General features: G+C 32.3%; 2 protein-coding genes and 1 long non-coding RNA gene across 4 annotated transcripts; 1 reads left to right on the top strand and 2 right to left on the bottom strand.

Annotated features, from left to right (window-relative positions):
* Positions 1 to 223: 223 nt before the first annotated feature.
* Positions 224 to 3,187, bottom strand: LOC107947341 (hexose carrier protein HEX6). Its single transcript, XM_016881982.2, has 3 exons — positions 2,842 to 3,187; positions 2,404 to 2,726; positions 224 to 1,563 (listed from the first exon to the last, which is right to left on the bottom strand). Exons 1-3 carry the CDS (start codon positions 2,969 to 2,971, stop codon positions 487 to 489), a joined length of 1,530 nt encoding a protein of 509 aa, XP_016737471.1. The 5' UTR covers positions 2,972 to 3,187; the 3' UTR covers positions 224 to 486.
* A 13,447-nt stretch (positions 3,188 to 16,634) lies between these two features.
* Positions 16,635 to 17,621, top strand: LOC107947343 (uncharacterized). Of its 2 annotated transcripts, XR_005922857.1 has the most exons (3): positions 16,635 to 16,850; positions 17,001 to 17,097; positions 17,302 to 17,621. It is a non-coding gene; the product is annotated as an uncharacterized lncRNA (long non-coding RNA). The 2 variants fall into 2 exon arrangements; XR_001697087.2 differs by having other exon boundaries at positions 16,687 to 16,850; positions 17,001 to 17,621.
* A 2,006-nt stretch (positions 17,622 to 19,627) lies between these two features.
* Positions 19,628 to 24,393, bottom strand: LOC107947345 (8-amino-7-oxononanoate synthase). Its single transcript, XM_016881983.2, has 11 exons — positions 24,046 to 24,393; positions 23,704 to 23,846; positions 23,509 to 23,616; positions 22,942 to 23,180; positions 22,799 to 22,840; positions 22,382 to 22,469; positions 21,916 to 22,049; positions 21,247 to 21,335; positions 20,466 to 20,616; positions 20,216 to 20,284; positions 19,628 to 19,957 (listed from the first exon to the last, which is right to left on the bottom strand). Exons 1-11 carry the CDS (start codon positions 24,293 to 24,295, stop codon positions 19,831 to 19,833), a joined length of 1,440 nt encoding a protein of 479 aa, XP_016737472.1. The 5' UTR covers positions 24,296 to 24,393; the 3' UTR covers positions 19,628 to 19,830.
* Between the last annotated feature and the right edge of the window lie 1,785 nt (positions 24,394 to 26,178).

The raw sequence follows: 26,178 nt of genomic DNA, 5'->3' as shown, positions 1-26,178 counted from the left end.
CTTGTTGTGCTTAATTATTTTTATCATGTAATGTAATCATGTTGTGAAACCACAAGTCTTAACAAAGTCAAATACTCAAGATATGGGAATTTTGATGGAATTTTAAAGTCCATCTTATTTAGACACTTTTTTTTTGATAATGTTAAAAGAAATAAAATAAAAATAATTGAAAATTTTTCACATTAATTATTTCTTAAATTGAAGTTTTATTCAGTAAGCTCTCTTTCAAAGAAGACAAATGGCTTCAAATTCACTGTTTCAACATAAAACCAACAACTCCGTAAGATATCAAAGCTAAGACTGAATTTTAATGGTTTTATGTTTAATACATGTTCAACAAGCTTGACTTGATAAACATAGACACATCTAATCACTTGATCCTGTCTCACTAATCGTCAATGTTTTGGTAATTTAAATAACCCTTTTTTGGGCAAAAGAAAAAAAAAGGAAGAAGAGTAAAATATGTTGTAAATGAAACCTTAATTATCATTTGTCTAGCTTGTAAATACTGTCATCAACTTCATCTCCCACAAATCTTTTCCAAAACCAGTGTTCTTTCCACAATTGTTCCACTTTCTCGATTGGTACGTTCTTGGTCTCCGGCAAGAAGAAGTATATAAATAGGGTCATCAGAGCCACCCATCCTCCGAAAAAGAAGAAAATCCCTGCCTTCATGTGGCAAAGCATAGCTAGAAAAGTTTGTCCAATAAGAAAACAGAAGAAAAAGCTGACTGCTACTGTAATACTTTGGCCTGCTGATCGAATCTCTAACGGATAAATCTCACTAGGGACTAACCATCCCAAGGGACCCCAAGATAACCCAAACCCAGAAATGTATATACATATCAAAACTAAAACCACATAAGCACTCGCCTTGCTCAATCCACCATGATCACCTAATAAAGCTGTCATAAACCCTCCTATTGTTACTTGTGTTGCAAGCATTTGAATTCCACCAAGCATAAACAGTACTCTTCGACCTTGCTTATCGACTACAAACATAGATATGAATGTACAGCCAACGTTGAAACAACGAATCACAACTGCAGACAAGAGTGAAGAACTTTCACGAAGACCAATTGTCCTGAATAGTATTGGAGCATAGAATGTAATGACATTAATCCCTGTCATTTGTGCAAAAAATGGTATTGCTGCCGCCATTACCAGCTGAGGCCTATACTTTCTTTGTAGGATTTTCTTGAATGGGTCTTTGGTTGTTTTTGAAATAGAGCTTGCTTTGAGGAGATCATCGAGTTCTTGTCGAACATCATTGGTGCCTCTTATACGCTGAAGCACACGTTTGGCCTTTTCCAGGTTATTGTCTTTCTGAATCAAGCTGTTTGGTGTGTCAGGAAGAATAATTGCACCTATAGTCAGGATTGATGCTGGAACCGCAGCCATGGATAGGGAGATACGCCAGCCCCAACCTCCGTCAATCTTTTCAGTGCAAAAGTTGATGATATTAGCTATTAGTACTCCAATGCCAACTCCAGTGTCAAAGATAATATTCATAGCTCCTCTGTGTTTAGGTAACGCCATTTCAGAGATATAGAGTGGGATTGACTGCAAAGCAAGCAAATGGAGCATAAATAACCAGCAGATAAATATTTAGAGTCATGTACGTAACTTATCATTGAACATGTTTTAACACTATATTCTGTCACAATCTTGAATTAACAGGAGTTGATCATCTGGTTTGCTTAAAAAAGATCATATCTCTATACTTAAGGGAAAAATAGAAAAGGCCAACATAGACCATTGATTACAAGATTCATTGTCATCAGTAAAGCTTTCTTTTTTCACCACGTCAATGAAAGACAATTCTTAACTGCTGTTACTAGTTACTACATATTTTACGGTAAAACTACCATAGAGGCATTATAATAGGAGTCGGATTGTATTTTGTCTCATTTACTCAAAATATGAGTAAATTAATCCCTATACATTAGATAAAAGAGTCCTTCTGTTAAAAATTTCATTCATTTCTACTATTAAAAATTGGTCTCTATACATGAGTATGAGATACATATGACACGCCATATGTCATTGTCTAATAATTTATAACAATATAATTATAACAATATAAGTGGATAAAATTTTAATAGAAAAGACCAATTTACTTTTTGACCTAATATATAGGAACTAATTTGCCCAAAATTTTAATGGAAAGGGCAAGATACAATCTAACTTATAGTACATGCCTTCATGATATTCTTACCCATATTTTACTCGTTTCTACCCTCCTTATTGCAGCATTTTCTTTGAATTCAGAAAGTAAATTTGCTGTCAAACTTGTTGTTTCAGTCCATTTCGACAAGATTTTGCATAATAAGAAGAAATAACAAGGTGCTGAGCAAAAACTTCAATATATATATATATCTGTGACAAAGAAGATTATAGTACCTGGTTGCCAAATCCAAGTCCAATTCCAAGAAAAAGACGACCAAATACAAGCATGTAGAGATTAGAAGCAGCGCCACCAAGGGCTGAACCAATAAGGACAGCAACCCCTGCTACAAGCATCGACGCCTTTCGTCCAAAGACTCGAGTCACAGTAGATGCAAATAAAGAAGAAACAAGGCCAGATAGGTAGAGTGAAGATGTAAACAAGGTCAACAGTTGGCTATCAAATTTGCAGTAATTGCTAATCTTGATACCTTCTTTCATCCTTCGATACACATTCGGGAAGAATTTTTTGAGGAAAGGGTCCATAGAGGTTACTCCCCCTTCAAAATCAAGGTCAGATAAATAGTGTTAATGGCGGGAATTTATACATGAGAGCATCTGAAACTTAAATTGACTGAAATAGTAAGTTAACCCATAGCCCAAAACCAGACTGACCTGAAACTCCAAGATCATAACCAAAGATAAGTCCACCCGAGGCAGCCACCACACATGAGAGGACAACAAGCAGGGTAACCTTGCCATTGTATTGCCCTCTTTCACCTGGTATCCCCCCCGCAAACGCCATACCTAAAAGTAACCTCTAAGCTGATCACCATACAAGGGGGGGATATTATAAGTGTATGAACAACAGTGGTAGACCCTACTTATTAAAAAAAGTCTTATTCGTTTACTATCACTAGTGGAAGACTTTGTACCGCAATATCTCCATTTTCGTGTGGACCAAAAGGAGTTGTGGAGTTTTTTTACCGTCGAGTGGGGTTGAACAACATTAAAGGACATAGAGATGTGTTTCTAAAACAATGGTTCATGCTATATAACCAGGGAAAAACACATTAGGTATGGTTTTAATATGCGTTGATTTTTACCTTAAAAACAATCTTATTAGAGATTATGCAATCACATGTACTTTGAAACTGGTTAAGTCTTATGGGGCCAACACTTGTTTAATATTAAAGCTTAAGGTCAAATTTGCTAGGCGAAAGTCGATACCTCCACGGGAGGAGTTGACAAATTAAAGCCCGGTACAACTGAACTAGTGGCGTCTTCAATTGGTTGCTTTTTTCTTTTCTTTGCAATGTAGCTTTATGTTATACTTTTAACTAATTGTTGACTATCTTATGAACAGTTTTGAATGTCTTCACATTGGACTTTAAGAAAGTTATCAAGCACGAGGCCACCAGCTTGCTCCTTGTTCATACTGCTCTTCTTTCCAAGCCGTTATCATATGCGTCATTCATGGATGATTTCGTATCAGTTTAACGTCATTCTCCTTGTGTGTAAACTGATCTCTTATGACCCAAAAAAAAAAGTATAGCAATATATATATATGTATATATATATTTCCATTCCTAAATAATCCAACCTAGTCTATATGATATGAACCAATCCATAACCAGTACAAAGAGGGGTTATAATCTGACGAGGATCAGTGGATTCGAGGTGCAATATTAACACATACCTAGATGAAGTGTTCGTCATGATGTGGCACAAGCTAAACATGGAATCTATCTACTTAAAATTGTCACTGACCAATTTTAAGATGAAGAATGGTCAAGCATATGTATAAATGAGATGTTGTAGGAATGTAATAGTTATTCGATGGGAATCAAATAGATAAGTAATAAATATTATATAGTTTAATTTATTGAATAAAATATATAAATAGCAATATTTTATTGTTTGGTTAATTACAATAATAGTGAGGGTAGATAAGAAATAGATTGAATATTACCATTTTTCCCTTACATTAAAAATAAAATTTATTTATGTATTAATATTTTTAAATTCATTAATAAAATAAAATTATTATAATAAAGTACTTATAGTTTTTAACATAGTTTGCTAGAATTTAATTTCACTCCAACTAATCCTAATCATAATTAATTTCTGCATCTGATTAATCCTTTCCTTTTCTATCATCTTTTATTTTTTATAAGGTAAACTATTAAAATAGTTACTTTGTTTGCCTCAAGTTACATTTTAGTCATTTATGTTTAAAATGTTATGTTTTAGTCACATATGTTATCATATTGTGACATTTTGGTCACTGAGTTATTAATTGCCGTTAACGGTGTAACGGTTAGCTGACATGACACGTTAAATAATCATTTCAAACAAAAATTTTACGTTAATTTATTCAATGATCCCCATATTTTTTCGCTTTGAGTTATTTAATTTTTTTATGTCCTTTTAACTTCTTTTTTTTTCCTTATTTTTCATTCTTTTCTGCTTCTCTATTTATTTTCCTCCCTTCTCCATTTCTCTTAATGTAGTTTTTCTATGTATTCCACTTGTTAAAATTAGTCCACAAGCTCACTTCACTCAAAAAATTTAAAATTGTTCAAAAAATAAAAAATATTGGGATTAGTTTTAATAAATAAAAAAATAAAATATGGGGACTGATTGTATAAGTTAATCAATAAATTTTGTTTGAAATGATTATTTAACATACTATGTCAGCTTACTGTTACACTGTTAACAGAAATTAACGGCTCAGTAACTAAGATGTTACAACCCGATAATGTAGATAACTAAAATATAATGTTTCAAACATAAGTAACTAAAATGTAAACTGAGGTAAACAAAAGTGACTAGTTTAGCAGTTTACCCTTTTTATATTCATCTTCCCTCCCTCCGTATACGTTTCGTCTTTCCTCTACTTCATATTTAAAACTTTTGTATTTTCAGAAGCAACAACATGATTTTCGGTGAAAGAGGTGCCATGTATGGCCGCCGGCCACGGTTGACCAAAAGCTTTTCAACTCCGAAAATTCACCTCGAACATAAATTAAAGACAAAGGCTAAATTGAAAATTTTAAGACTACAAATTAAGGATCAAACTGAATCATGTTTTAAACCTAATAGACTTCATACAAAATATCCCAAAAGGCAGGAGTTCAATAATTCCCCTCCCCCCCCCCCCCCAAAAAAAAAAAGACCTCTGGGGAATTGACAGTCTTCAAGCGTTTCGCTTTCAAAAAAAGGTCTTCCAGCGTCATTTTCCCTTTTTATGTTTATCACTTTTCCTTCTAGTTGCTCTACCTTTTTCTTTCTTTTCAATTTCCCTTTAAAATAAATAATAATAGAAATAATAAATTTAATTCTGTACTCACCATTGTTTGACAAAATTTTAAATATTATAAAAAAATTATTGTTATATATTTATAACAATATACGAGATACTTGTAACAACATTTTTAATAAAATTTATAAATACAATTTCATTTATTAAAAAATATTTTTATTTAATAAAATTCAAACATTTTATTGAAATAATATCTTAACTAAAATTTATTATTTTTATTTCAGTTGGGAATAAAGTTAATTTACTAAAATTTAAGATAAAACTTTTATAAAGAATTAATTTAATAAATAGTGTATGGTTGATGTTATGAAGATAGAAATAAAACATAAAGAATGGATTTATACACAACATTGAACATAAAGGGAGGGAAAACAAATGGCATAAAAAATGAGGTGATCAAAAATTGAAGTATATTGATTTGATAAGGAGTAATTGGTGCAATTATCTGGGGTTAATTTGCAAATAGAGGAGAGAAGACACTTGTCCACCAACAGAAAGAGGTGGTAACATGAGTCAAACGATGAAAAGGGAACACCCATTGCCACACGACGGTGGCTTGAGAAGGCAGGAGTTGAGTTGCATTGCGGAATAAAGAAAGAGAGATGAAGAAGCAGGATGCATCAGGCTCGAATTGAAGATTATGAATGTAAGAAGCTGCCACGACTATGACTTCCTCTGCAACTCTGGGGTTGCTTCATTTATTTATTTTTAATTCAAATGCATGGGTTCAAAAGTTTGTGGATCACTTTGAAAATGTATGATCTTCATAAATCACATGGCTGCCTCCATAAAATTACATTATGATTATCATTTTCTACTAAAATCTTTGTAAGCCCCATGTCATGAGATAGCGCCAATCTTAGCAAGATTACGCATGCCCACATTCAATCACTCCTCTACTGCATCCCTTCCTTGTCATGTACTACGCCACCCAAACCAACTAGGCGCATACCATTTCCAAATTACACAGTTTCAAATATATAAACAAAAATATGAGATGTATACAATATTTATATTTAAAATATTTTTTTAAAAAAATCCAAATTATTATGTAACTGCTAAGCCTAAAGACAATGGAGAATGTATGTAAGTGCCACAAATATACATCACATCTCCCAAATGTATATATAATTTCTATTGGCATGTTAATCGTATCCTAATCATTCCACTAATGTCTCGTTTGGTCACTAGTTTCATAACATGAGGAAAAAACTTATTTATTACATATGTATTATAATAGTTTGTACAAATTTAAATTTGAAATTAGAAAGATGAGTAATAATTCTTGTAAAAAAAAGATATTTTTAAAATAAGAGAAAAATTTTCCTTCTCTTTGCTAAAATAAGTCAGGAGAGCAGTTAAATATTACCAATTAAATTAATTTATTGTTAACTCATATACTAAAACATATATAAGGAATAATATTCCTACCAAAGATAGCATAAACCTACTAGGATACATTATAATCATAAATATTCTAATAATATAATATATTCATCATTAACACAAGAGATATGTTTAGAGTGTATAGATTTCAAAATATGTTTAGACAATTCCTCATTTAGTTATACATATCACCACATCCACATCCACATAAACTCCACGTTTTAATGTAGGCCATATGAACATATTCTTTGGTTTCATTATGGATTCAAGCAACAAATCGTTTATTAATTAGCTTGCATATAGCCAAATCCAAAAAGAGTACGTATGACCTCAAATGTATATATATACAATTCCTATTTTTATGACCACACACATATTTCTACTTATTAAGTCCACATTTTTTTTATCAACAACTTGTCAAATTAACAAGTTAATTATCAAATTTACCATAGTGACATTACACATTTCCCATATTAATATACAACTAAATTTCCATAACACATTATTAGTTAATATGACATTTCATAACTAAACATTTTTACAACTTATCAATGACTTATTTCAATACTTTTAAACTATGGAACTGACACACAATGGGGATCGACTTTTGAAAACATAAATGTGGAGTCGCCACCAATCTCTTGATTTAGGTGTGATTGGACCACCTACTAAAACACTTTATTCAATGAAAAATAAATTTGGTTCATGTAAAATCAAAAAAAGGGGTTCGGGAGTCGGTTACGCATGAGGAAGGGTTAGCACCCTCATTACGTCCAAAAATTGGTACCAAATTAATTTGATGTTGTCCTTATATCAAAAGTTTTTTTAAAGAAAAGATTTTCCGAAGTATGATTTTTTTTTAAAAATGTTTGAATAGATCAAATTAGCGATGAAAAATCTCTCGTTTCAAAGATATACAGTATCATACCCAGTACGATTGGAGACGATCCTTTATACCTTTAAAAATACGATTGATTTTTGACTTTTGAAAACTCGTACACTAAAATTATAAAAAGGTTATCCAAATATTTGGTTCACCGAAAAATCATACCCAGTACGATTGAGCACAATTTTTCAAATTTCCCACATATTGAATATTGCCTTATTTCAGAATTTTTGAATGATAAAGAAAATTGGAGACTTGCTCAAAACGTGTTTATCCATTTTAAAATAGAATGCTTAATAAATTGTATCAAAACGTTTGCATGGGAAAAAATTTATGAACATGAAATAATAGGACACAACGAGTCACAATTAACAAATCCACAATTATGTACAACTACTCTAAGTAAAATGTGACAAATTTTTAATCATATATGATGAACAATCAATAAAAATGATATACAACAATAATTCACATGACATAATATAAAATTATCCATAAAATATGTACAAAATGCAATGGAATTAGAACTTAGTATAGCATAGGACATTTTTAAAATTGACGAATTAATTAACACATACTATAAGTTGACAAACTTGTATAAAAACTAGAGATTTATTTAAAATAATATTATATAATAAAACATTTGAATCGAATAATATGCAAAATACTTTAAACACAATTTCATTTAGAGATTACAATGTGCATGATAACTTAAATAATATATAGAATATAAAAGACAAATAAAACACATGATAAGATATAGCAAATTTATAAAACATGTATATATATATAAATTTGGAAATAATTATTTGTAAAAGAAAGCATGAAATTAATAATGTATATAAAAAAATAGTTAAATATATAAATTATACATATAACGAATCCTTTTTTTTTTAAATAAATCTAATCATACACACAAAAAGGTAAAAAAACTATATTTACAAAATACATAAATTTAGTGATGTATATTCATAAAACTATATTTTAAAGGGAAATTTAAAACAAATAATATATAACATAATTTTACATGTAACAAATTAATTTGGATTGATGAAACATACATAAATAATACATGTATAAGGATAATAAAATATGAGAGTGTATACAATATATAAGTGGTACGATTTAAAATATGGTTCTCAAAAGAAATATATTATACACATAAATAACTTTAAAATAGGATATATACATAGAAAAATATTTACATGAAGTTATATGAGGATAATAACATGTACCATATTAAAAATAATTTAATATGTGTTATACATGTGAAGACACTTTAGAAATAATTGTATATTTAAATAACATAGAATTAAAATTTGGATTATAAAATTAACTTAATTTTATTATAGATTATATGCATAATAATTTTAAAAACACCATTATATACAAGTTTATTAAAAAAAATATATGTATAAGAATAACATGGCTCATATAATGTATGTAAATTAAATATATAAATGCTAAAATATATGCCTAATGATAACTTAAATGACACATAAAATAAACGAATATAAATATTAAAAATGTGTAAATAAATTCAAAAAAAAAAATACAAAACGACATAAAATTAATAGCATACATAAATTAGAATGAACTTTATTGCAAATAATATACAAATTATCAAAATAATAGAATAAAAGTGCCAAAATCATTAAAAATATCCACACATATAATCCAACATGTAATAGAACGTGAATATACAGTGTTTTACAAACTTAATTAAAACAAAATTAAAACAAGAGGGTCAATTTACGAATAAAGTAATCATAAATGGGATTAATGTGCAATGCGTGCGAACATATAGGGACTAGAATGGAGAATTGTCCAGGCCTCAAAGCATAATGTTGCAGTGCAGATTCGATTGCAAAAATGCGCAAATGTTTGGGGAAATTTTAAAAAACTGGTGAGTTGCAATCAGGGGATAATCGGAATGTGGCACAAAAAAGGAAGGACCTAATGCATAAATAAACCAATATTAGGCGCAAAAGGTGGATCCGGGTCTCCAAATGGGTTGACACGCTGACCCCCCTTGTCTGAACCGACGCCGTTTCAATAACAGGTCATTTAAGACCTTTCTTTCCTTATTCCTTCCCAAAAACGCTGCCCACAATTTGGCTGAAAATCACAGCTTCAAAATTAAATTAATAGGGTTTCCTTCGCTAGCAGCCAAATCACCATTGTTTTGGTGATCAACAGCATGCAAACGTACCCATCCTCCCCATTGAAGGCATTCAAACATGCTTTAAAAGGATTTAGTAAGTATATCTTTCTCCTCTTCTTCTTTGTTTGAATGGAGTACTCAAATCTCATGTTATTTTTTAAAGAAAAAAAACAGGAATAGGTTCGTAGAGTAAATGAACTTTCACTGTTACTTGACCTCTCGCCCATAAATCCGCATTGTAGAAAATTTAGGGCTCTCATCGGCCTCAAGTCACATAAAAAAATGAGCAAACTAAGAAGAAAATAAATTTAAAAAAAAGTCGGAAGAGAAAAGAAAAAGTATGAAATCACCTCTGTTAATTTTATTGCTTTTCTTCTATACTGTATGCCTAGTATGCGTCTACTGTGCATAAGTAAAAATACATGGGGTACAAGCAAGGCTTTTTATAGCCTGAATTTACAAAAAAAAAATAAAATTATATTTTCTCGCTATCATTTTGCTGTATTCTGTTAGCCCATTTTTCTTTTCGTATATTCCTTTGCAGGTTCTACGGACGCAGAGCTGTACGGGGAGAAGGCCATGGAAGCCGTACGTGGGAACCGCTCGTGGGAACCCCGTTCTGCTGCTACTCTCGTATATTCTAGAAACTTCTGGCCTGGGCTCTATCCGTTTACCTCAAATAGCCAAGAAGAAGGGCTACTGCCGCGGCATGGATTAATTAGTCTTAGATTGAACCTTTTTCAGGTTATTTTTGGCCTCAACTTTGGGCTATTGGAATTGGTTCTAGGGTTGTGGGTTTATTTTAGTATTTTGAAAATTGTAAATGAACTTTTTGGACTATTTAGTCTTGGACTTTATTTATTTATTTGGGTTTATTTATTTGCAATTAAATGGGCCCGGGCAAAATTGTTGACTACAGCTGCCCTTCTTTGCTTATTGACGTGTAACAGGAATAGATCAAAGACTTCAAAAGAACCGATTTTGCTCGGTCTTGTTGAATTTTAGCTTTTTGGCGCTTCTCCTTTCCAAACACCTTTAGGAAGATGAGGTTGATAGGTTAAATCTGCTCTATTGCTGATACATGGAGATAAGATTCACCATTTTCAATCTGCTCCATTGCCACTTCAGGGAGATAAGATCCTCAACCATCAGTCTGCTTCCTTGCTACCTCAGGAAGACAATACTTATTCTTCAACCTGCTCTCTTGCTACTTCAGAGAGATGAGGCTGGAGGTAAAATCTGCTCCATTGCTGATACATGGAAATAAGATTCACAATCTGCGAAGATCTGTTCCTCTGCAATCTCAGGGATATAAAATCTTCAATTCTCAGTCTGTTTCCTTGCTACCTCAGGAAGATAAGACTTATTCTTCAATCTGCTCTCTTGCTACCTCAGAGAGATAAGGCTTGATGGTAAAATCTTCTCCATTGCCGATACATGGAGATAAGATTCACCATCTGTGAAGATCTACTCCGCTGCAACTTCAGGGAGATAAGATCTTTAATTCTCAGTCTGCTTCCTTGCTACCTTAGGAAGATAAGACTCATTCTTCAACCTGTTCTCTTACTCCCTCAGTGAGATAAGGCTTGGTGGTAAAATCTGCTTCATTGTCGATACATGGAGATAAGATTCACCATCAGCGAAGATCTGCTCCGCTGCAATCTCAGGGAGATAAAATTTTCAATCTTCAGTCTGTTTCCTTGCTACTTCAGGAAGATAAGACTTATTCTTCAACCTGCTCTCTTGCTACCTCAGAGAGATAAGGCTTGGTGGTAAAATCTGCTCCATTGCTGATACATGGAGATAAGATTCACCATCTGTAAAGATCTGCTCCGCTGTAACTTTAGGGAGATAAGATCTTTAATTCTCAGTCTGTTTCCTTGCTACCTCAAGAAGATAAGACTCATTCCTCAACCTGCTCTCTTGCTACCTCAGAGAAATAAGGTTAGTGGTAAAATCTACTCCATTGCCGATACATGGAAATAAGATTCACCATTTTCGATTTGCTCCGCTACTGTTTAGAGAGATAAAATCTTCAATTCTCAGTCTGCTTCCTTGCTACCTCAAGAAGATAAGACTCACTCTTCAACCTGCTCTCTTGCTACCTCAGAGAGATGAGGTTAGTGGTAAAATCTGCTCCATTACCGATACATGGAGATAAGATTCACCATCTGCGAAGATCTACTCCGCTGCAACTTCAGGGGGATAAGATCTTCAATTTTTACTCATGTTGCTATATTGTCCTCTGGGAAACCTATCATGTAGACTTCATTTTATATGCTTATGCCAAATAATTGGATGTTATGATCAAAATGAATCAAATGCTCCTAACTAGATGTGATGCTTATGTCAAATAATTAGGATGCCATGATCAAAATGAACCAAATGCTCCTAACTAAATGTGATGCTTATGTCAAATAATTTGGATGCCATAATCAAAATGAACCAAATGTTCCTAACTAAATGTGTTATGAATGATATATGCAGAAATGAGGATGATTCCATTTTAACAATTTAGGGTATCGTCACTCATTGTTCATTAATATGTTGTTACTGACGCGTTTGTTCAACCATCATCTTGACGGAGTATCCTAAAGGAAAACCTATCATGTTTGGCGAGCTTGCCCCACTGTAATTTCAACATCCCTTTTACACTCTTTTTGAGACAAAACATTACAACTCATAGTTGAATTTTCCTTTGGCCAATTTGCTACTTCACTCCTCAGGTGTTATAGCCCAAGTGTGTATTTTTGCTCTTTGTATAATACAAAACGTCATTTCCTTTTTCTCGAGAATAAAATTGCATCATCAATACTATATCCTGCCTGTTTGCTCCATCATCATTTGGACAGAGATCTCAAAAAGGCGATTTACCCAAATATATCCTTGAACTTGAGCGTATTCTAAACAATTATTCCACTTCAAATTCTTGTATTATTTAGAAACTCCTAGAGTAATATGCAAAACTTTTATTGTGAAAACATCACTAGTTCATTCATCATTATGTCAATGCAACATGCTTGCAATCAAATCGTGATAATGAATAAGAATATAATTAATCTTAAATTTAAAAGTAAGAACAACAATGGCCATTAATTTGGGAATGTATATCTTGGAAAAGAAATGATAATTCAAAGATAACCAATTTACTGAAAATGAAGACTAGGTACCCTTATTATCGCAACCTGAGCTTCTCTGTACAAATTTCTTGAAGACCAATTCAAACTTGACATGTGTTTAAGAGATCAGAAACACTTTGTCAATGCCCCAAGATGTAACATATCCCCTTCATGATTAATTCAAGTATAACAAGATCACAGTCTTCTCACTTTGGATTCATATTTGAGCCGCCTTTTTCGGGTTTTCAACTCAAATCCCTTTTGATCACAAGGCGCCCTTTGCGGGTTTTCACCTTGGCCTCTCATTTTTCTCTTTTTTTTTATTATTGAGTCTCAAAGCGCCCTTTGCGGGTTTTCACTTTGGCTTCCCTCCCTTGTTAAGTGTAGTACTTTTTGACTGAATCCAAGTTCACTGGATTAGACAAATTTCTTCCATCCATTTCGGCCAAGATTAATGCACCACCAGAGAAAGTTTTCTTCACCACATAAGGCCCCTCTCAATTCGGCATCCATTTTCCTTTGAAATCCTTTTGTATGGGAAGAATTTTCTTCAAAACCAAATCTCCCTCATGAAACTCTCTTGGGCGAATCTTTTTGTCATAAGCCCGCATCATTCTTTTTTGATACATTTGTCCATGCTGAATAGCCTTTAGCCTCTTTTCTTCAATCAAATTCAACTGATCATATCGAGACAGTATCCATTTACTTCATCTAATTTCAATTCTGACAAAACTCGAAGAGAAGGTATCTCCACTTCAATAGGTAGAACTGCTTCCATTCCATAGACCAATGAAAAATGTGTTGCCCCAGTAGAAGTTCTGACAGATGTTCGATAAGCATAAAGAGCAAATGGCAACTTCTCATGCCAATCTTTGTAAGTTTCAGTCATTTTCCCCACAATCTTCTTGATATTTTTGTTGGCTGCTTCCACTGCCCTATTCATCTTCAGACAATATGGTGACGAGTTATGATATCTGATTTTAAACTGTCTGCAGACCTCTTCTATTGTACTATTGTTCAAATTCAGTGCATTATCAGATATGATCTTCTCAGGCGTTCCATATCGACATATAATTTCTTTCTTTAAGAATCTACTGACTGTCGATTTAGTCACATTGGAGTACGAAGCAGCTTCCACTCACTTGGTAAAATAATCAATGACCACAAAAATGAAACGATATCCATTTGAAGCCTTTGGTGAAATTGGCCTTATGACATCCATGCCCCATATGGAAAATGGCCATGGGGAAGTCATAACATGCAAAGGCGAGGGAGGTACGTGAATCTTATCACTATAAATTTGACATTTGTGACATTTCTTAGCATAATTGATGCAGTCTCCTTCCATGGTGGACTAATAATACCTAAACCTTATAATTTGTCTGGCCATTGTGAACCCATTAGCATGTGTTCCACAAACTCCTTCATACACCTCTTCTAAAATTTTCTTGGATTCTACGGCGTCCACACATCTCAACAATACCTGATCCTTCCTTCTTTTGTATAGGATCTCTCCATCTAAAACATAGTCACAGGCGAGCCTTCTCATCGTTCTTTTGTCATTCTCCATGGCTTGATCTGGATATTCACGATTTCTCACATATCGCAATATATTCTGATACCAAGGATGATCATCTCTTTCTTCTTCCTCTATATTATAACAATAAGACGGGGCCTCATAGATACTCATTTGAATGGGCTTCACATCTTCTTGTCTGCTTATTTTGATCATGCAAGCCAAAGTAGCCAAAGCATCTGCCATCTGGTTTTCATCGCGAGGAAGATAATTGAAAGTAATATCATCAAACTCTTCAACTAACCTCAACACTAGCCTTCTATAATTGATTAGCTTGGAATCTTTTGTCTCCCATTCACCTCGAAGTTGGTAAATTACCAATACAGAATCTCCATTACTTCTAATGATTTGATCTTGCGCTCTATAGCTGCTCTGAGCCCCATGATACATGCTTCATATTCTGCCATATTATCCGTACAATCAAAATCCAATTTACATGTGAATGGATAATGATTTCCACCTGGGGATACTAGGACTGCCCCAACTCCATTACCCACAGCATTTGAGTCTCCGTCAAAATTCAATTTCCAACAGTGACCTTTTGTATTGTCCTCTTCAGCACCTGCCACATACATTATCTCTTCACTGGGGGAATCAAAATTCAAGGGCTCATAATCTTCTAGAGCTCGGCTAGCCAGAAAATCTGCTATTGCGCTCCCCTTTACAGCTTTTTGACTCATGTAGATTATGTCAAATTTAGAAAGCAAAATTTGCCACATAGCCATCCTTCCATTCAAGGCATTTGACTCCATCATATACTTTAAAGGATCCAAATTTGAGATTAGTCAGGTTGTATGATACAACATATATTGCCTCAATCTTCGTGCTGTCCAAACCAAAGCTCAACATAATTTTTCAATTGGCGAATATCTCAACTCACACTTAGTGAATTTCTTACTGAGGTAATATATTGCATTTTCCTTTCTTCCTGATTCGTCGTGTAAAAAAGGTAAAAAAACTATATTTACAAAATACATAAATTTAGTGATGTATATTCATAAAACTATATTTATAAAGGGAAATTTAAAACAAATAATATATAACATAATTTTACATGTAACAAATTAATTTGGATTGATGAAACATACATAAATAATACATGTATAAGGATAATAAAATATGAGAGTGTATACAATATATAAGTGGTACGATTTAAAATATGGTTCTCAAAAGAAATATATTATACACATAAATAACTTTAAAATAGGATATATACATAGAAAAATATTTACATGAAGTTATATGAGGATAATAACATGCACCATATTAAAAATAATTTAATATGTGTTATACATGTGAAGACACTTTAGAAATAATTGTATATTTAAATAACATAGAATTAAAATTTGGATTATAAAATTAACTTAATTTTATTATAGATTATATGCATAATAATTTTAAAAACACCATTATATACAAGTTTATTAAAAAAAATATATGTATAAGAATAACATGGCTCATATAATGTATGTAAATTAAATATATAAATGCTAAAATATATGCCTAATGATAACTTAAATGACACATAAAATAAACGAATATAAATATTAAAAATGTGTAAATAAATTCAAAAAAAAAATACAAAACGACATAAAATTAATAGCATACATAAATTAGAATGAACTTTATTGCAAATAATATACAAATTATCAAAATAATAGAACGTGAATATACAGTGTTTTACAAACTTAATTAAAACAAAATTAAAACAAGAGGGTCAATTTACGAATAAAGTAATCATAAATGGGATTAATGTGCAATGCGTGCGAACATATAGGGACTAGAATGGAGAATTGTCCAGGCCTCAAAGCATAATGTTGCAGTGCAGATTCGATTGCAAAAATGCGCAAATGTTTGGGGAAATTTTAAAAAACTGGTGAGTTGCAATCAGGGGATAATCGGAATGTGGCACAAAAAAGGAAGGACCTAATGCATAAATAAACCAATATTAGGCGCAAAAGGTGGATCCGGGTCTCCAAATGGGTTGACACGCTAACCCCCTTGTCTGAACCGACGCCGTTTCAATAACAGGTCATTTAAGACCTTTCTTTCCTTATTCCTTCCCAAAAACGCTGCCCACAATTTGGCTGAAAATCACAGCTTCAAAATTAAATTAATAGGGTTTCCTTCGCTAGCAGCCAAATCACCATTGTTTTGGTGATCAACAGCATGCAAACGGTACCCATCCTCCCCATTGAAGGCATTCAAACATGCTTTAAAAGGATTTAGTAAGTATATCTTTCTCCTCTTCTTCTTTGTTTGAATGGAGTACTCAAATCTCATGTTATTTTTTAAAGAAAAAAAAAACAAGAATAGGTTCGTAGAGTAAATGAACTTTCACTGTTACTTGACCTCTCCCCCATATATCCGCATTGCAGAAAAATTTAGGGCTCTCATCGGCCTCAAGTTGCATAAAAAAAATGAGCAAACTAAGAAGAAAATAAATTAAAAAAAAGTCGAAAGAGAAAAGAAAAGGTATGAAATCACCTTTGTTAATTTTATTGCTTTTCTTCTATACTGTATGCCTAGTATGCGTCTACTGTGCATAAGTAAAAATACATGGGGTACAAGCAAGGCTTTTTATAGCCTGAATTTACAAAAAAATAAAATTATATTTTCTCGCTGTCATTTTGCTGTATTCTGTTAGCCCATTTTTCTTCTCGTATATTCCTTTGCAAGTTCTACGGATGCAGAGCTGTACGGGGAGAAGGCCATGGAAGCCGTACGTGGGAACCGCTCGTGGGAACCCCGTTCTGCTGCTACTCTCGTATATTCCAGAAACTTCTGGCCTGGGCTCTATCTGTTTACCTCAAATAGCCAAGAAGAAGGGCTACTGCTGCAGCATGGATTAATTAGTCTTAGATTGAACCTTTTCCGGGTTATTTTTGGTCTCAACTTTGGGCTATTGGAATTGGTTCTAGGGTTGTGGGTTTATTTTAGTATTTTGAAAATTGTAAATGAACTTTTTGGACTATTTAATCTTGGACTTTATTTATTTATTTGGGTTTATTTATTTGCAATTAAATGAGCCCGGGCAAAATTGGTTGACTAAACATATTCCTTACAAAATCATTTTCATAATTATAACATAAATTTATTATTTCTTTAAACATATTAGAGTAAGAAAAGTAAGAGAACCCGAGAGTACTTACCTTGGATGCACTCATTCTTAAAAATCAAGCTTCCAATAATTTGAATCTATCCTTTACTAGCTTCAAATTTCATTTCTCAATATTTCCTCATAAATTTAGCGAAATATCAGTATATAAGCTTTCCAAGCTTTCTTATACAACAAGCTCAAATAAAGTTAGGAGAGGTGAAACCACCATTACTAACATTATACAAGCTTTCTCTCTCTAGTTTCAATTCTCTTTTAAAAACTAATGAAACCTTAGCTGAAAATGGAGAGATTGAAGGTGGATTAGTTTCCCGGATTTTAACAAGAACTCAAGGTTTGAGTGTTGAGTTTTTATGATATTAAAATAAATTAAAAATAGAATGAGAGAAAATTTTCTCCTCCTTTTAGGAAACTCGCGACAACAAGGAAGAAGAGGATTATTATTTTTTCACTTTTTCCCCTCTTTTATTCCATAAAAAAACCTAAAGTCAAAGTTTGAGACTAATTTCAATTTGTGATCCACAATTCATCTCATCATTTTATTCACATCCAATAGTCTCAATTAATTCCATATATAAGATATCTTATCAAAATAATATTCTCATTATAAAATGCTCTTATGAAGTAAAATTACTTTTTTGCCTCTTAACATGATTTCTTCGCAATGGCCCGGCCCAAAAGCCCACCCAAAATGTGGGAGGGTTTGGACAAAAATATAAACCCGAAAAATAGGTTTGGACAAAAAAATAAAGCTCGTTTAAAAAATGGGTTGGGCCTCAAGTAAGGCATTTTTGGCCCGGATCTAGCCCGAATTCACTAAATAACAAAAAAAATCTATTTTTTTCTTATTATTGTCTCCCTATTTTGCTACCATTTTACTATTATGTTACTATTATTTTGTTGTTATTGTTTGGATATTGTATAAAACTTATTTTATTGTTAATTTTATTATTATTTTAAAGACATTTGTTAATTTTGTTATTATTTTAGAGGTATTTACTTGTTAAGTTGCATCTATCTTAGTGTTATTGAAGTATACATATTTTTTAAAATTTATTTTGAATTTGTTGGAAAATATTTATTTTTATGTTTTTAGTATTTTTGATGTATTATATATATTTTAAAATTATATAAAAATAATATAAAAATTAATATAGACGGGCTGGGTTAAGATTTTAACATTTTTATCCGAATCCGACTTGAACAAAATTTTAAGCTTATTTTTCGGGCCAAGCCTAACAAACGAGCTTAAAATTTTAGTTAAGCCCAACCCAACATGTCCAATGTACACTTCTATTCATCACACTCCAAGCTCACAATTCATATTTAACTTTTATTATAAATTCTTGGGAGGTGAAAATTATACCTTGCCTATATTGAAATTTTATAATTTAATTCCTATACTTTAAACTCTTTTCTAAATTAGTTCAAAAGTGATTTCATCACACCAAATACATATTCCAAATCATTCTGAAATCAAAAGATTACTGATAGCTCATATTGTCTTTTTGATTAAATTTATATTTTAACCCTCAAACTTTTCTAAAATTATAATTTAATCCCTTTTCCACATATTCAAATACACAATTCTCTACATTAATTTTCCATATCAAATATTAATTTTACTTTCATAAAAATTTTATAACTTATTTTCCCTTTCGCAATGTCCAATCCCAAGACCGTACTAGATGTTTTTATCGGAAATTTTGGGACATTACAAGATGATATAATTGAAAGCCTTTGTTTGTAATACGAAACATTGCTACCTTTTTCTTTTTTTTTTGCATAGTATTGCTTTCATAGGTCAGATGGCAACATTACTAGCAAAATTAGTAAATTGATATTTTCGAGTAGCGTTAAAATTCATAGCCCATAACACGTATCTCATGATGTAACATAGTATGCTTATATTAAACCTGCATATCAACGCCGAGCTAACTTTACCTGTTGAATTGAATCCTAATCGAATATAAATTTATCTTCATGAATGTGATAGCGAATCTAGAAGATGACTGTCTTTAACGAACAAATTCTTATACTTGTGTTCTCTTAAATAAAGAAACCTTGCAATCCTACCAAACTATTTGATCCTATAGCTTAGAATGTATGTGGAGACTGGTACCTCCAGTATCTTGAAAGTTGATGTAACTGGAGAGTGCAGACGTGAGCTTCCTCAAATCATCAGTCGTGTGTGCTGCACTCAAAGCGATTCGCAACCTAAACAAAGTTTGAAGCGAAAAGACGAAGTCAGTCCACATTGAAATGAACATGTTTTCCATCATCCAGGCATGATTCAGAACATCCACAATAAGTTAAGCCAAAGGTTTGGTAACCTAATACACTACATTCCCGACTTCACAGGAGGTTTAAACTAGAAGTTCCCAATTTATGCTACTAATTAGTAGACGACTATGGGCAATGTTTCCACAAAACTGAAACCAACAAGATGGATGATAATAATAAACTGCAACAAACCTGCAAGAGTTGGGGGGCACTGTTGGTGGTCTCATTGCAGTGACATGGAAACCAGATTTTAACAATTTCCTGTTCATAAGAGACGGAACAGTTAGAAGCAATATGAAGAATTATTAGTTACTCACAGCCATAAAGGGTGATGGATGAACCCCAAATTGTTGCCTATTAATCGGGTGTTCACCTTCACCAGGAATCGAATCATTGTTGTACCAAAAAAAGAAGGGTGATGGATGGGGATGAGAGAAGAAACCTGCTAGCTTTCAGGGCTTTCTCTTCACTTCCTACAATAAGAGATATTATCGGACTGGAAATGGCAATTCCAGTCAAAGCACGGAAATCCTCCACTCGGTTCCAAAGTTCTCTTCGACGCCAGGTCTCTCTTTTTGCCACAATAACAGCAGCTGCTAAGTCGTATTTATTTTGTTAGCAAGAAGGCAAATGCTACAATTACATCTGCGGATAAGGCAAAAAGAGAATTCATTTCTAACACTGTACATTATATACTCAACTCCATCTCTTTATTTCCTAGAAGTTAATTCTCCCTCACTACTTCTTACAAGGATAATTACTTGAACAGAAATAAATCCTGTTAGTGTAATAATTAATAATATCAAAATATGATGTCAGTCCCTGTACTTTGATAAAGTATGAGGTTTAATTCCTGTACTTGAAAATTAAATACTCAAAACACTTTTTCAAATTTAAAAATTTCAGTCCAATCATAGACACTGTCAGTATTTTTCTTCAAAATTTGCCTACCATCAAGTATGTTTGGTGAGTTCATAATGATTTGCTTTTGAAGTTGGTACTGATTGCATGAATGTATTGATGGCAAATTTTGACTGAAAATACTAACAGTGTCAACGATTAAAGTACAAAGATTAAATCTCAAACTTCATTAAAGTATAGGGATTGGCAGCATATTTGGCCACAAGATAAAGAAGAATGTATCTGATTTCACTGAAATCTACTGGTACAATAGAAAGGATAACAAAAGGAATAGGTCACATTGAAATAATGCTGAGTTTTACCATGCCCAGCAGCAGCTATAGGAACTGGTGTGGCAGTAGAAAATATGAAAGAACGGCCCCTTGATTGGATAAGCTGTTTCCACCTTTTGCTGTTCACATGGTATTCAGACTGGCATGACTAAATATGATACATTCACATAAATCACATGAAACATTCAATCAAGATACATGCTAAAATACAAATGTATTTTGGTGAGTTAGTATTTTAGATATAGATGTGAAGGAATGTTGAAGTCAAAATAAATTGTGAGCTAACATATCTTAAGGTATAACATCATGAACATATCTATGTAATTTTGAATTATGCCAGGGTATAATTTGAAAGCATATTTCCCCATGAAAGGACACAAAATAAAAGTTTTAAATTAGCATTAAAAAATCTGAATGGACAAAGAATCTAATTCTTAAAGGTGTATAGTAGAATCTAAATTTTAAAGGTGTATAGTCTATTATTTTTGTAGTTATCATATTATTCTGCAAGCCTACAGATGGGATATTTAAATGCTATAAACAGCATAGACCAAACATGACAAATCTATAAACCTTTACATGTCTAGATGATTTTAAGTCAACAATAGCTATGTTGTCTATTATTGTTTCCTCAATGCTGCTCTATGGCCTTTTCCTATTCTTCTCCACACTAAAAGAAGAAGAAGAAGAAACTATTACCTGCAGGCTATAAATCCACCATGACAACCTGCTGCCTTGCTCAAAGTTCCAATGCATATATCAACATCTCTTTCACACTCAAATTCCTCAGCCACTCCTCCACCACTCTTACCACAAACAAACGTTCCATGTGCCTGCGAAGCATACAAGCAGCACTTCTTAGATATTGATGGCATATACTAGAGATAAATCATGTAAATAGAAAGAAGCCATCTTCTGTATACCATGCACAAGCTCAATGTTGGGCAGTCTAGTGACCAAGAATACGTGGAGAATGCAGTACAAGATCAAGTTCATTCTCTTAATTTAGATTTTTTCTTTTTCTAGAATGAATTATATGGATTGTGCTCTCGAAAAGGACAAATTCATAATAGATTCAAGGCCTACATTATATCCTGCAAAAAGGTACTATAAAGTAGACACGTAATATCATCCTGCAGTTCTGTATATGCAAATGCAAACTTACGTCATCGATGACTAACAACAGATTATGCTTCCGCCGGAGCTCTACAAGCTCCAGCATAGGTGCAAAGTCCCCATCCATGCTAAACAAGCTGTAGAAGAGAATATAGAACAAATAATACCAGTTAAACAAACAGATAAAGAAATTGGGTTTTCAGCCATACAGTAGTAAGTTCCAATATATGGTAGAAAGTACATCATTCATAAATGAATGCAGTTGCAAAAATCTAGTTATATTAATAAACATGTATTTCATTGGTAAGATGCAAAAAATGCAAAGTATAGTATTTGCAAATGTACAATATTCTTGGACATCCAGAAAAAAAAAAGCATGAAAATGCGGAAGAAAGGTTGGCTGTTACTTATTTTTATAGGATAGAGAAATGAGAATGTAATGAACATCTGTAGAAACATGACTAACCTATCGGTCACAACAACCTTTTTCTTCATTTTGCAATTTGATCTGTCAAAATCCAAAAAAATTGTCATTATGCAGAATGGTTAGAGAAAGTCATAGAAAGAGAATGATTATCAGAATAATCTATGTGAAAAGTAAAAACCTACAACAGTGCGCGGAGATGGGACATGTCACAGTGTTTATATACAAAGAATTCTACACTTCTTTGTCTTTCAGCAAGACGAATACCATCAATTATTGATGCATGGTTTAGTTCATCAGAGAAAATGGCAATTTTTTCATCCTTCACAGGCACGTTGCCTGCTGCAAGGAGGGATGCAAGGTTTCCAAGTGCTACCATCAATGCCATATTGGCTGAAAACCCTGTAGGACAAAGAAGACAGTCCTAAAGTATAAATTCGGAAACAAAAAACAAGCATCAGTCTTCAGAAAAGTTTAGAGTAGAAGAATATTTATGGTTAAAAGAATAAATACTGAAAGAACAAGAATGTCATACTGAATATAATCCACGTAATAGCTCATGTGTTTAAAAACTAGTTTAGAATTTATAATCAAAATCTAGACAAAAGTACCACTAGCATCATTCAACCTTTATCATTAACTATCATTTTCCAAACATATTCAAGCACCTAATGAACTGAGCATACAACAAATGGATTAAAAAATTCAAATGAAAACAACTGCACGTATAAAGTCTTATCCTAATTCTATACCTCCTTCTTCTTTAAGCTTGCCAAGCTTGACTCCAGTAATCTATGGTGGTAAGTGTATCCGCAGATTAACGGAGAGCCCCTAGGGCCCATTCCGTAATCTCGAGCTGCCTGTTGCGAAATTAAGTTAGCAAAAGAAAATTACTTAAACAACAATCATGGCAGATACTTGTCCAAGAAGTCAATCTTGAAGCAAACCTCTGCTGCAGCTCTTCGAACTGCTGGATGTGAACTCAAGCCCAAATAATCATTTCCAGAGAACAAAAGTAGCCGCTTGAATTGCTGTTGGCTCGTGCCAAAAGTATCATCAGCTAAACTTTCTCCATGAACAATCTCATCTCCTATAAGCCCAATGGGCCAAGTTAATAAGCAAAAACTCAAAAAGCTTATCTTTTTTTTGGGAGCAAAGTTCACTCATTTCCCAATCAAAGAAGAACAAAAAGGGTTATTGCATCTACATTCATTCAGTAATCATTTATCATTTCCATAATTATAAAAGCAAAATAAAAGAGAATCTTTTTTTTTTGTTCAAAAAAATACCTGAACTTGGAATCTCAAGAAGCCATTTACGGTAAGTGGGTTCAGAAATAGACACATTGACAGAGGAACGATCCCATGGTTGCACTTCGTCGAACATCTCGTACTCTTCTTTACCAGAAACTCCAGTATTGTTCATTTGCTGTTGTTCATTGGGAAGGTAAAGGGGTCTTAAAGATCGAAGCAATTTCAAAGAGTCGAGCTTCGAAAGCGCTTCTCCGACCCATTTGTCCCATAAGTTGCTAACCTCCATTTCCCGCAGCGAAGAAACCAATGCTCTTTCGGGGGATAAGAGTGCTATAAAATGGTAGGTAAAATAGTCCAATTACCAGCTACCGAAATTTTTTTATTTTGCCAACTTATTTAGCTATCAACTTGCTTTAAAAAAAATCATTTTAACAATTTGATAATTTGACTAATACGAGGTACACATACATTATTACATGGATACCAGCAAATAATTAATTTTTAAAATTTTAAAATTTTAAAATATATATAAACCTTATTTTAAGAAGTAAAATGATTAAAAATTCTAAAAAAATTATTCAATATTTTTTATTTTTAAAAAATTAATTAATTGCTAATGTGGTATACACGTAGATTATTATGTGGTCTGTAAAATTAATACACATTAATTTTTTTATCTATTTTTAAGGGATTATCAAAATGTAAGTTCAATGATTAAAAGATATAAAAAAATTAAATAAAAGATTAAAATAACTTTTAAAAAACCAAATAAGTCATTATGCATTTTATTTTTACGCTTGACAAATATTTGTTGTGGCATAAAATTTTTTTTAAGGTACATACTACAAATATATACAAGAATACTTTAGTGTTTTATTTTTTTAAGTTAATAAAAAAATATATGTGATGAGTTTGAATTCATACCAATTGCATTAATAAAATATTAAATTTATCAATTAACCAATTAATTAAAATTTTGTTTTTATAATTTTTATTCATTTTAATTTTATTATTCTTACTATATTACTTTCATCATTTGTATATTTGTACTATTATTTTTTCTATTTTAATATTATACATATTCCATGTATTATTATTAATTAATTTCAAATTACGTATCTCATTATTTATTGTATGTTTTTTTTAAATAAGCATATGTGTTCTAAATATGTGGTTTTTATACGCATATACGTGTGATAGAATTTCTAGTGGTTAATAAACAAAGTTGTTTTATTTTTCTATACAGTATTAGCCGTGGGAGTTTCTAGTAGTTAATAAACAAGTGTGTTTTATTTTTTTATACAATATTAGCCTAAGGACTAGGGAATCGGGATAACATAGTTTGAACTTGTGCCAAACGTGCGTCTAATAAGAGCTTTAATTACTCCTTTATACAAGTCAAGACAATTAATATTTTGAATATGTTTAATAATCGTATTCAATTTTTATTTAATGTGAAAGTGTTGAATAAAAAATATATAGATACTTATTAGGTTAAATTTGCTATTAGGTTAAATTGATGGCTTTGATCCATTATAATATAATAATTAGGATGTTTAGAAACATGTTTGGGGATTTGGATCGAAAATTGAGCAAGTCTCTTATATCGATAAATTTAGCTAGATTTCGGTATTGAGAAAGGAGAGCATAGATCTGCATTTTTAATGTGATTTGATTGTGTTTGCAATTTTTCATGATGTGTTTATACTATGTTTAATGTGTATGCAAAGTGTCAGATCCCTCAAGAGCTTCTACGAGCAAAGTGAAGGGGAAAGAAAAGTTTGTTTGAGCTTTCGACATTGAAGTAAAAGCTAAATCAGTGAGTGATTTGGAATTGCTGCTTTTAGGCACAATTCAATGTGCTAAAATGGGAGCTTAGGTATCATAATCACCTATCCTAATTTCCAAGTGTAAGTGTTTCTATTTAAACTTAAGATACTTTGCAAATAAAGCTAAAATATGATGTGATGTGTATAAGATGTGCTAATGTGATTATATGAGATGTGATTATTTCAGAATATGACTTGTGATCTGCTGGTTTATTGCACACATATGAGATTATAGTGTATATAGCTCCATGAACATTGTGATAGACTTGAGAGTGAAGAAAAAGTGGATAAGATAATGATGTAATAATGGTGAACATGACATGTGAAAGTATGCATAAAC

This window comes from Gossypium hirsutum, chromosome A03 (assembly GCF_007990345.1).
Source record: "Gossypium hirsutum isolate 1008001.06 chromosome A03, Gossypium_hirsutum_v2.1, whole genome shotgun sequence".
In the NCBI taxonomy this organism is placed as follows: domain Eukaryota; kingdom Viridiplantae; phylum Streptophyta; class Magnoliopsida; order Malvales; family Malvaceae; genus Gossypium; species Gossypium hirsutum.
This window is presented reverse-complemented; position numbering and strand designations above follow the sequence as displayed.

Coding starts and splice junctions, on each gene's coding strand:
- LOC107947341 (XM_016881982.2), bottom strand. CDS start 2,971: ATGGCGTTTGCGGGGGGGATACCAGGTGAAAGAGGGCAATACAATGGC. Junction 2,727..2,841: donor TTATGATCTTGGAGTTTCAG/GTCAGTCTGGTT, acceptor TTGATTTTGAAG/GGGGAGTAACCTCTATGGAC. Junction 1,564..2,403: donor GACTTGGATTTGGCAACCAG/GTACTATAATCT, acceptor CTTGCTTTGCAG/TCAATCCCACTCTATATCTC.
- LOC107947345 (XM_016881983.2), bottom strand. CDS start 24,295: ATGGAGGTTAGCAACTTATGGGACAAATGGGTCGGAGAAGCGCTTTCG. Junction 22,841..22,941: donor TCCCATCTCCGCGCACTGTT/GTAGGTTTTTAC, acceptor GGATTTTGACAG/ATCAAATTGCAAAATGAAGA. Junction 21,336..21,915: donor GGTGGATTTATAGCCTGCAG/GTAATAGTTTCT, acceptor CCATGTGAACAG/CAAAAGGTGGAAACAGCTTA.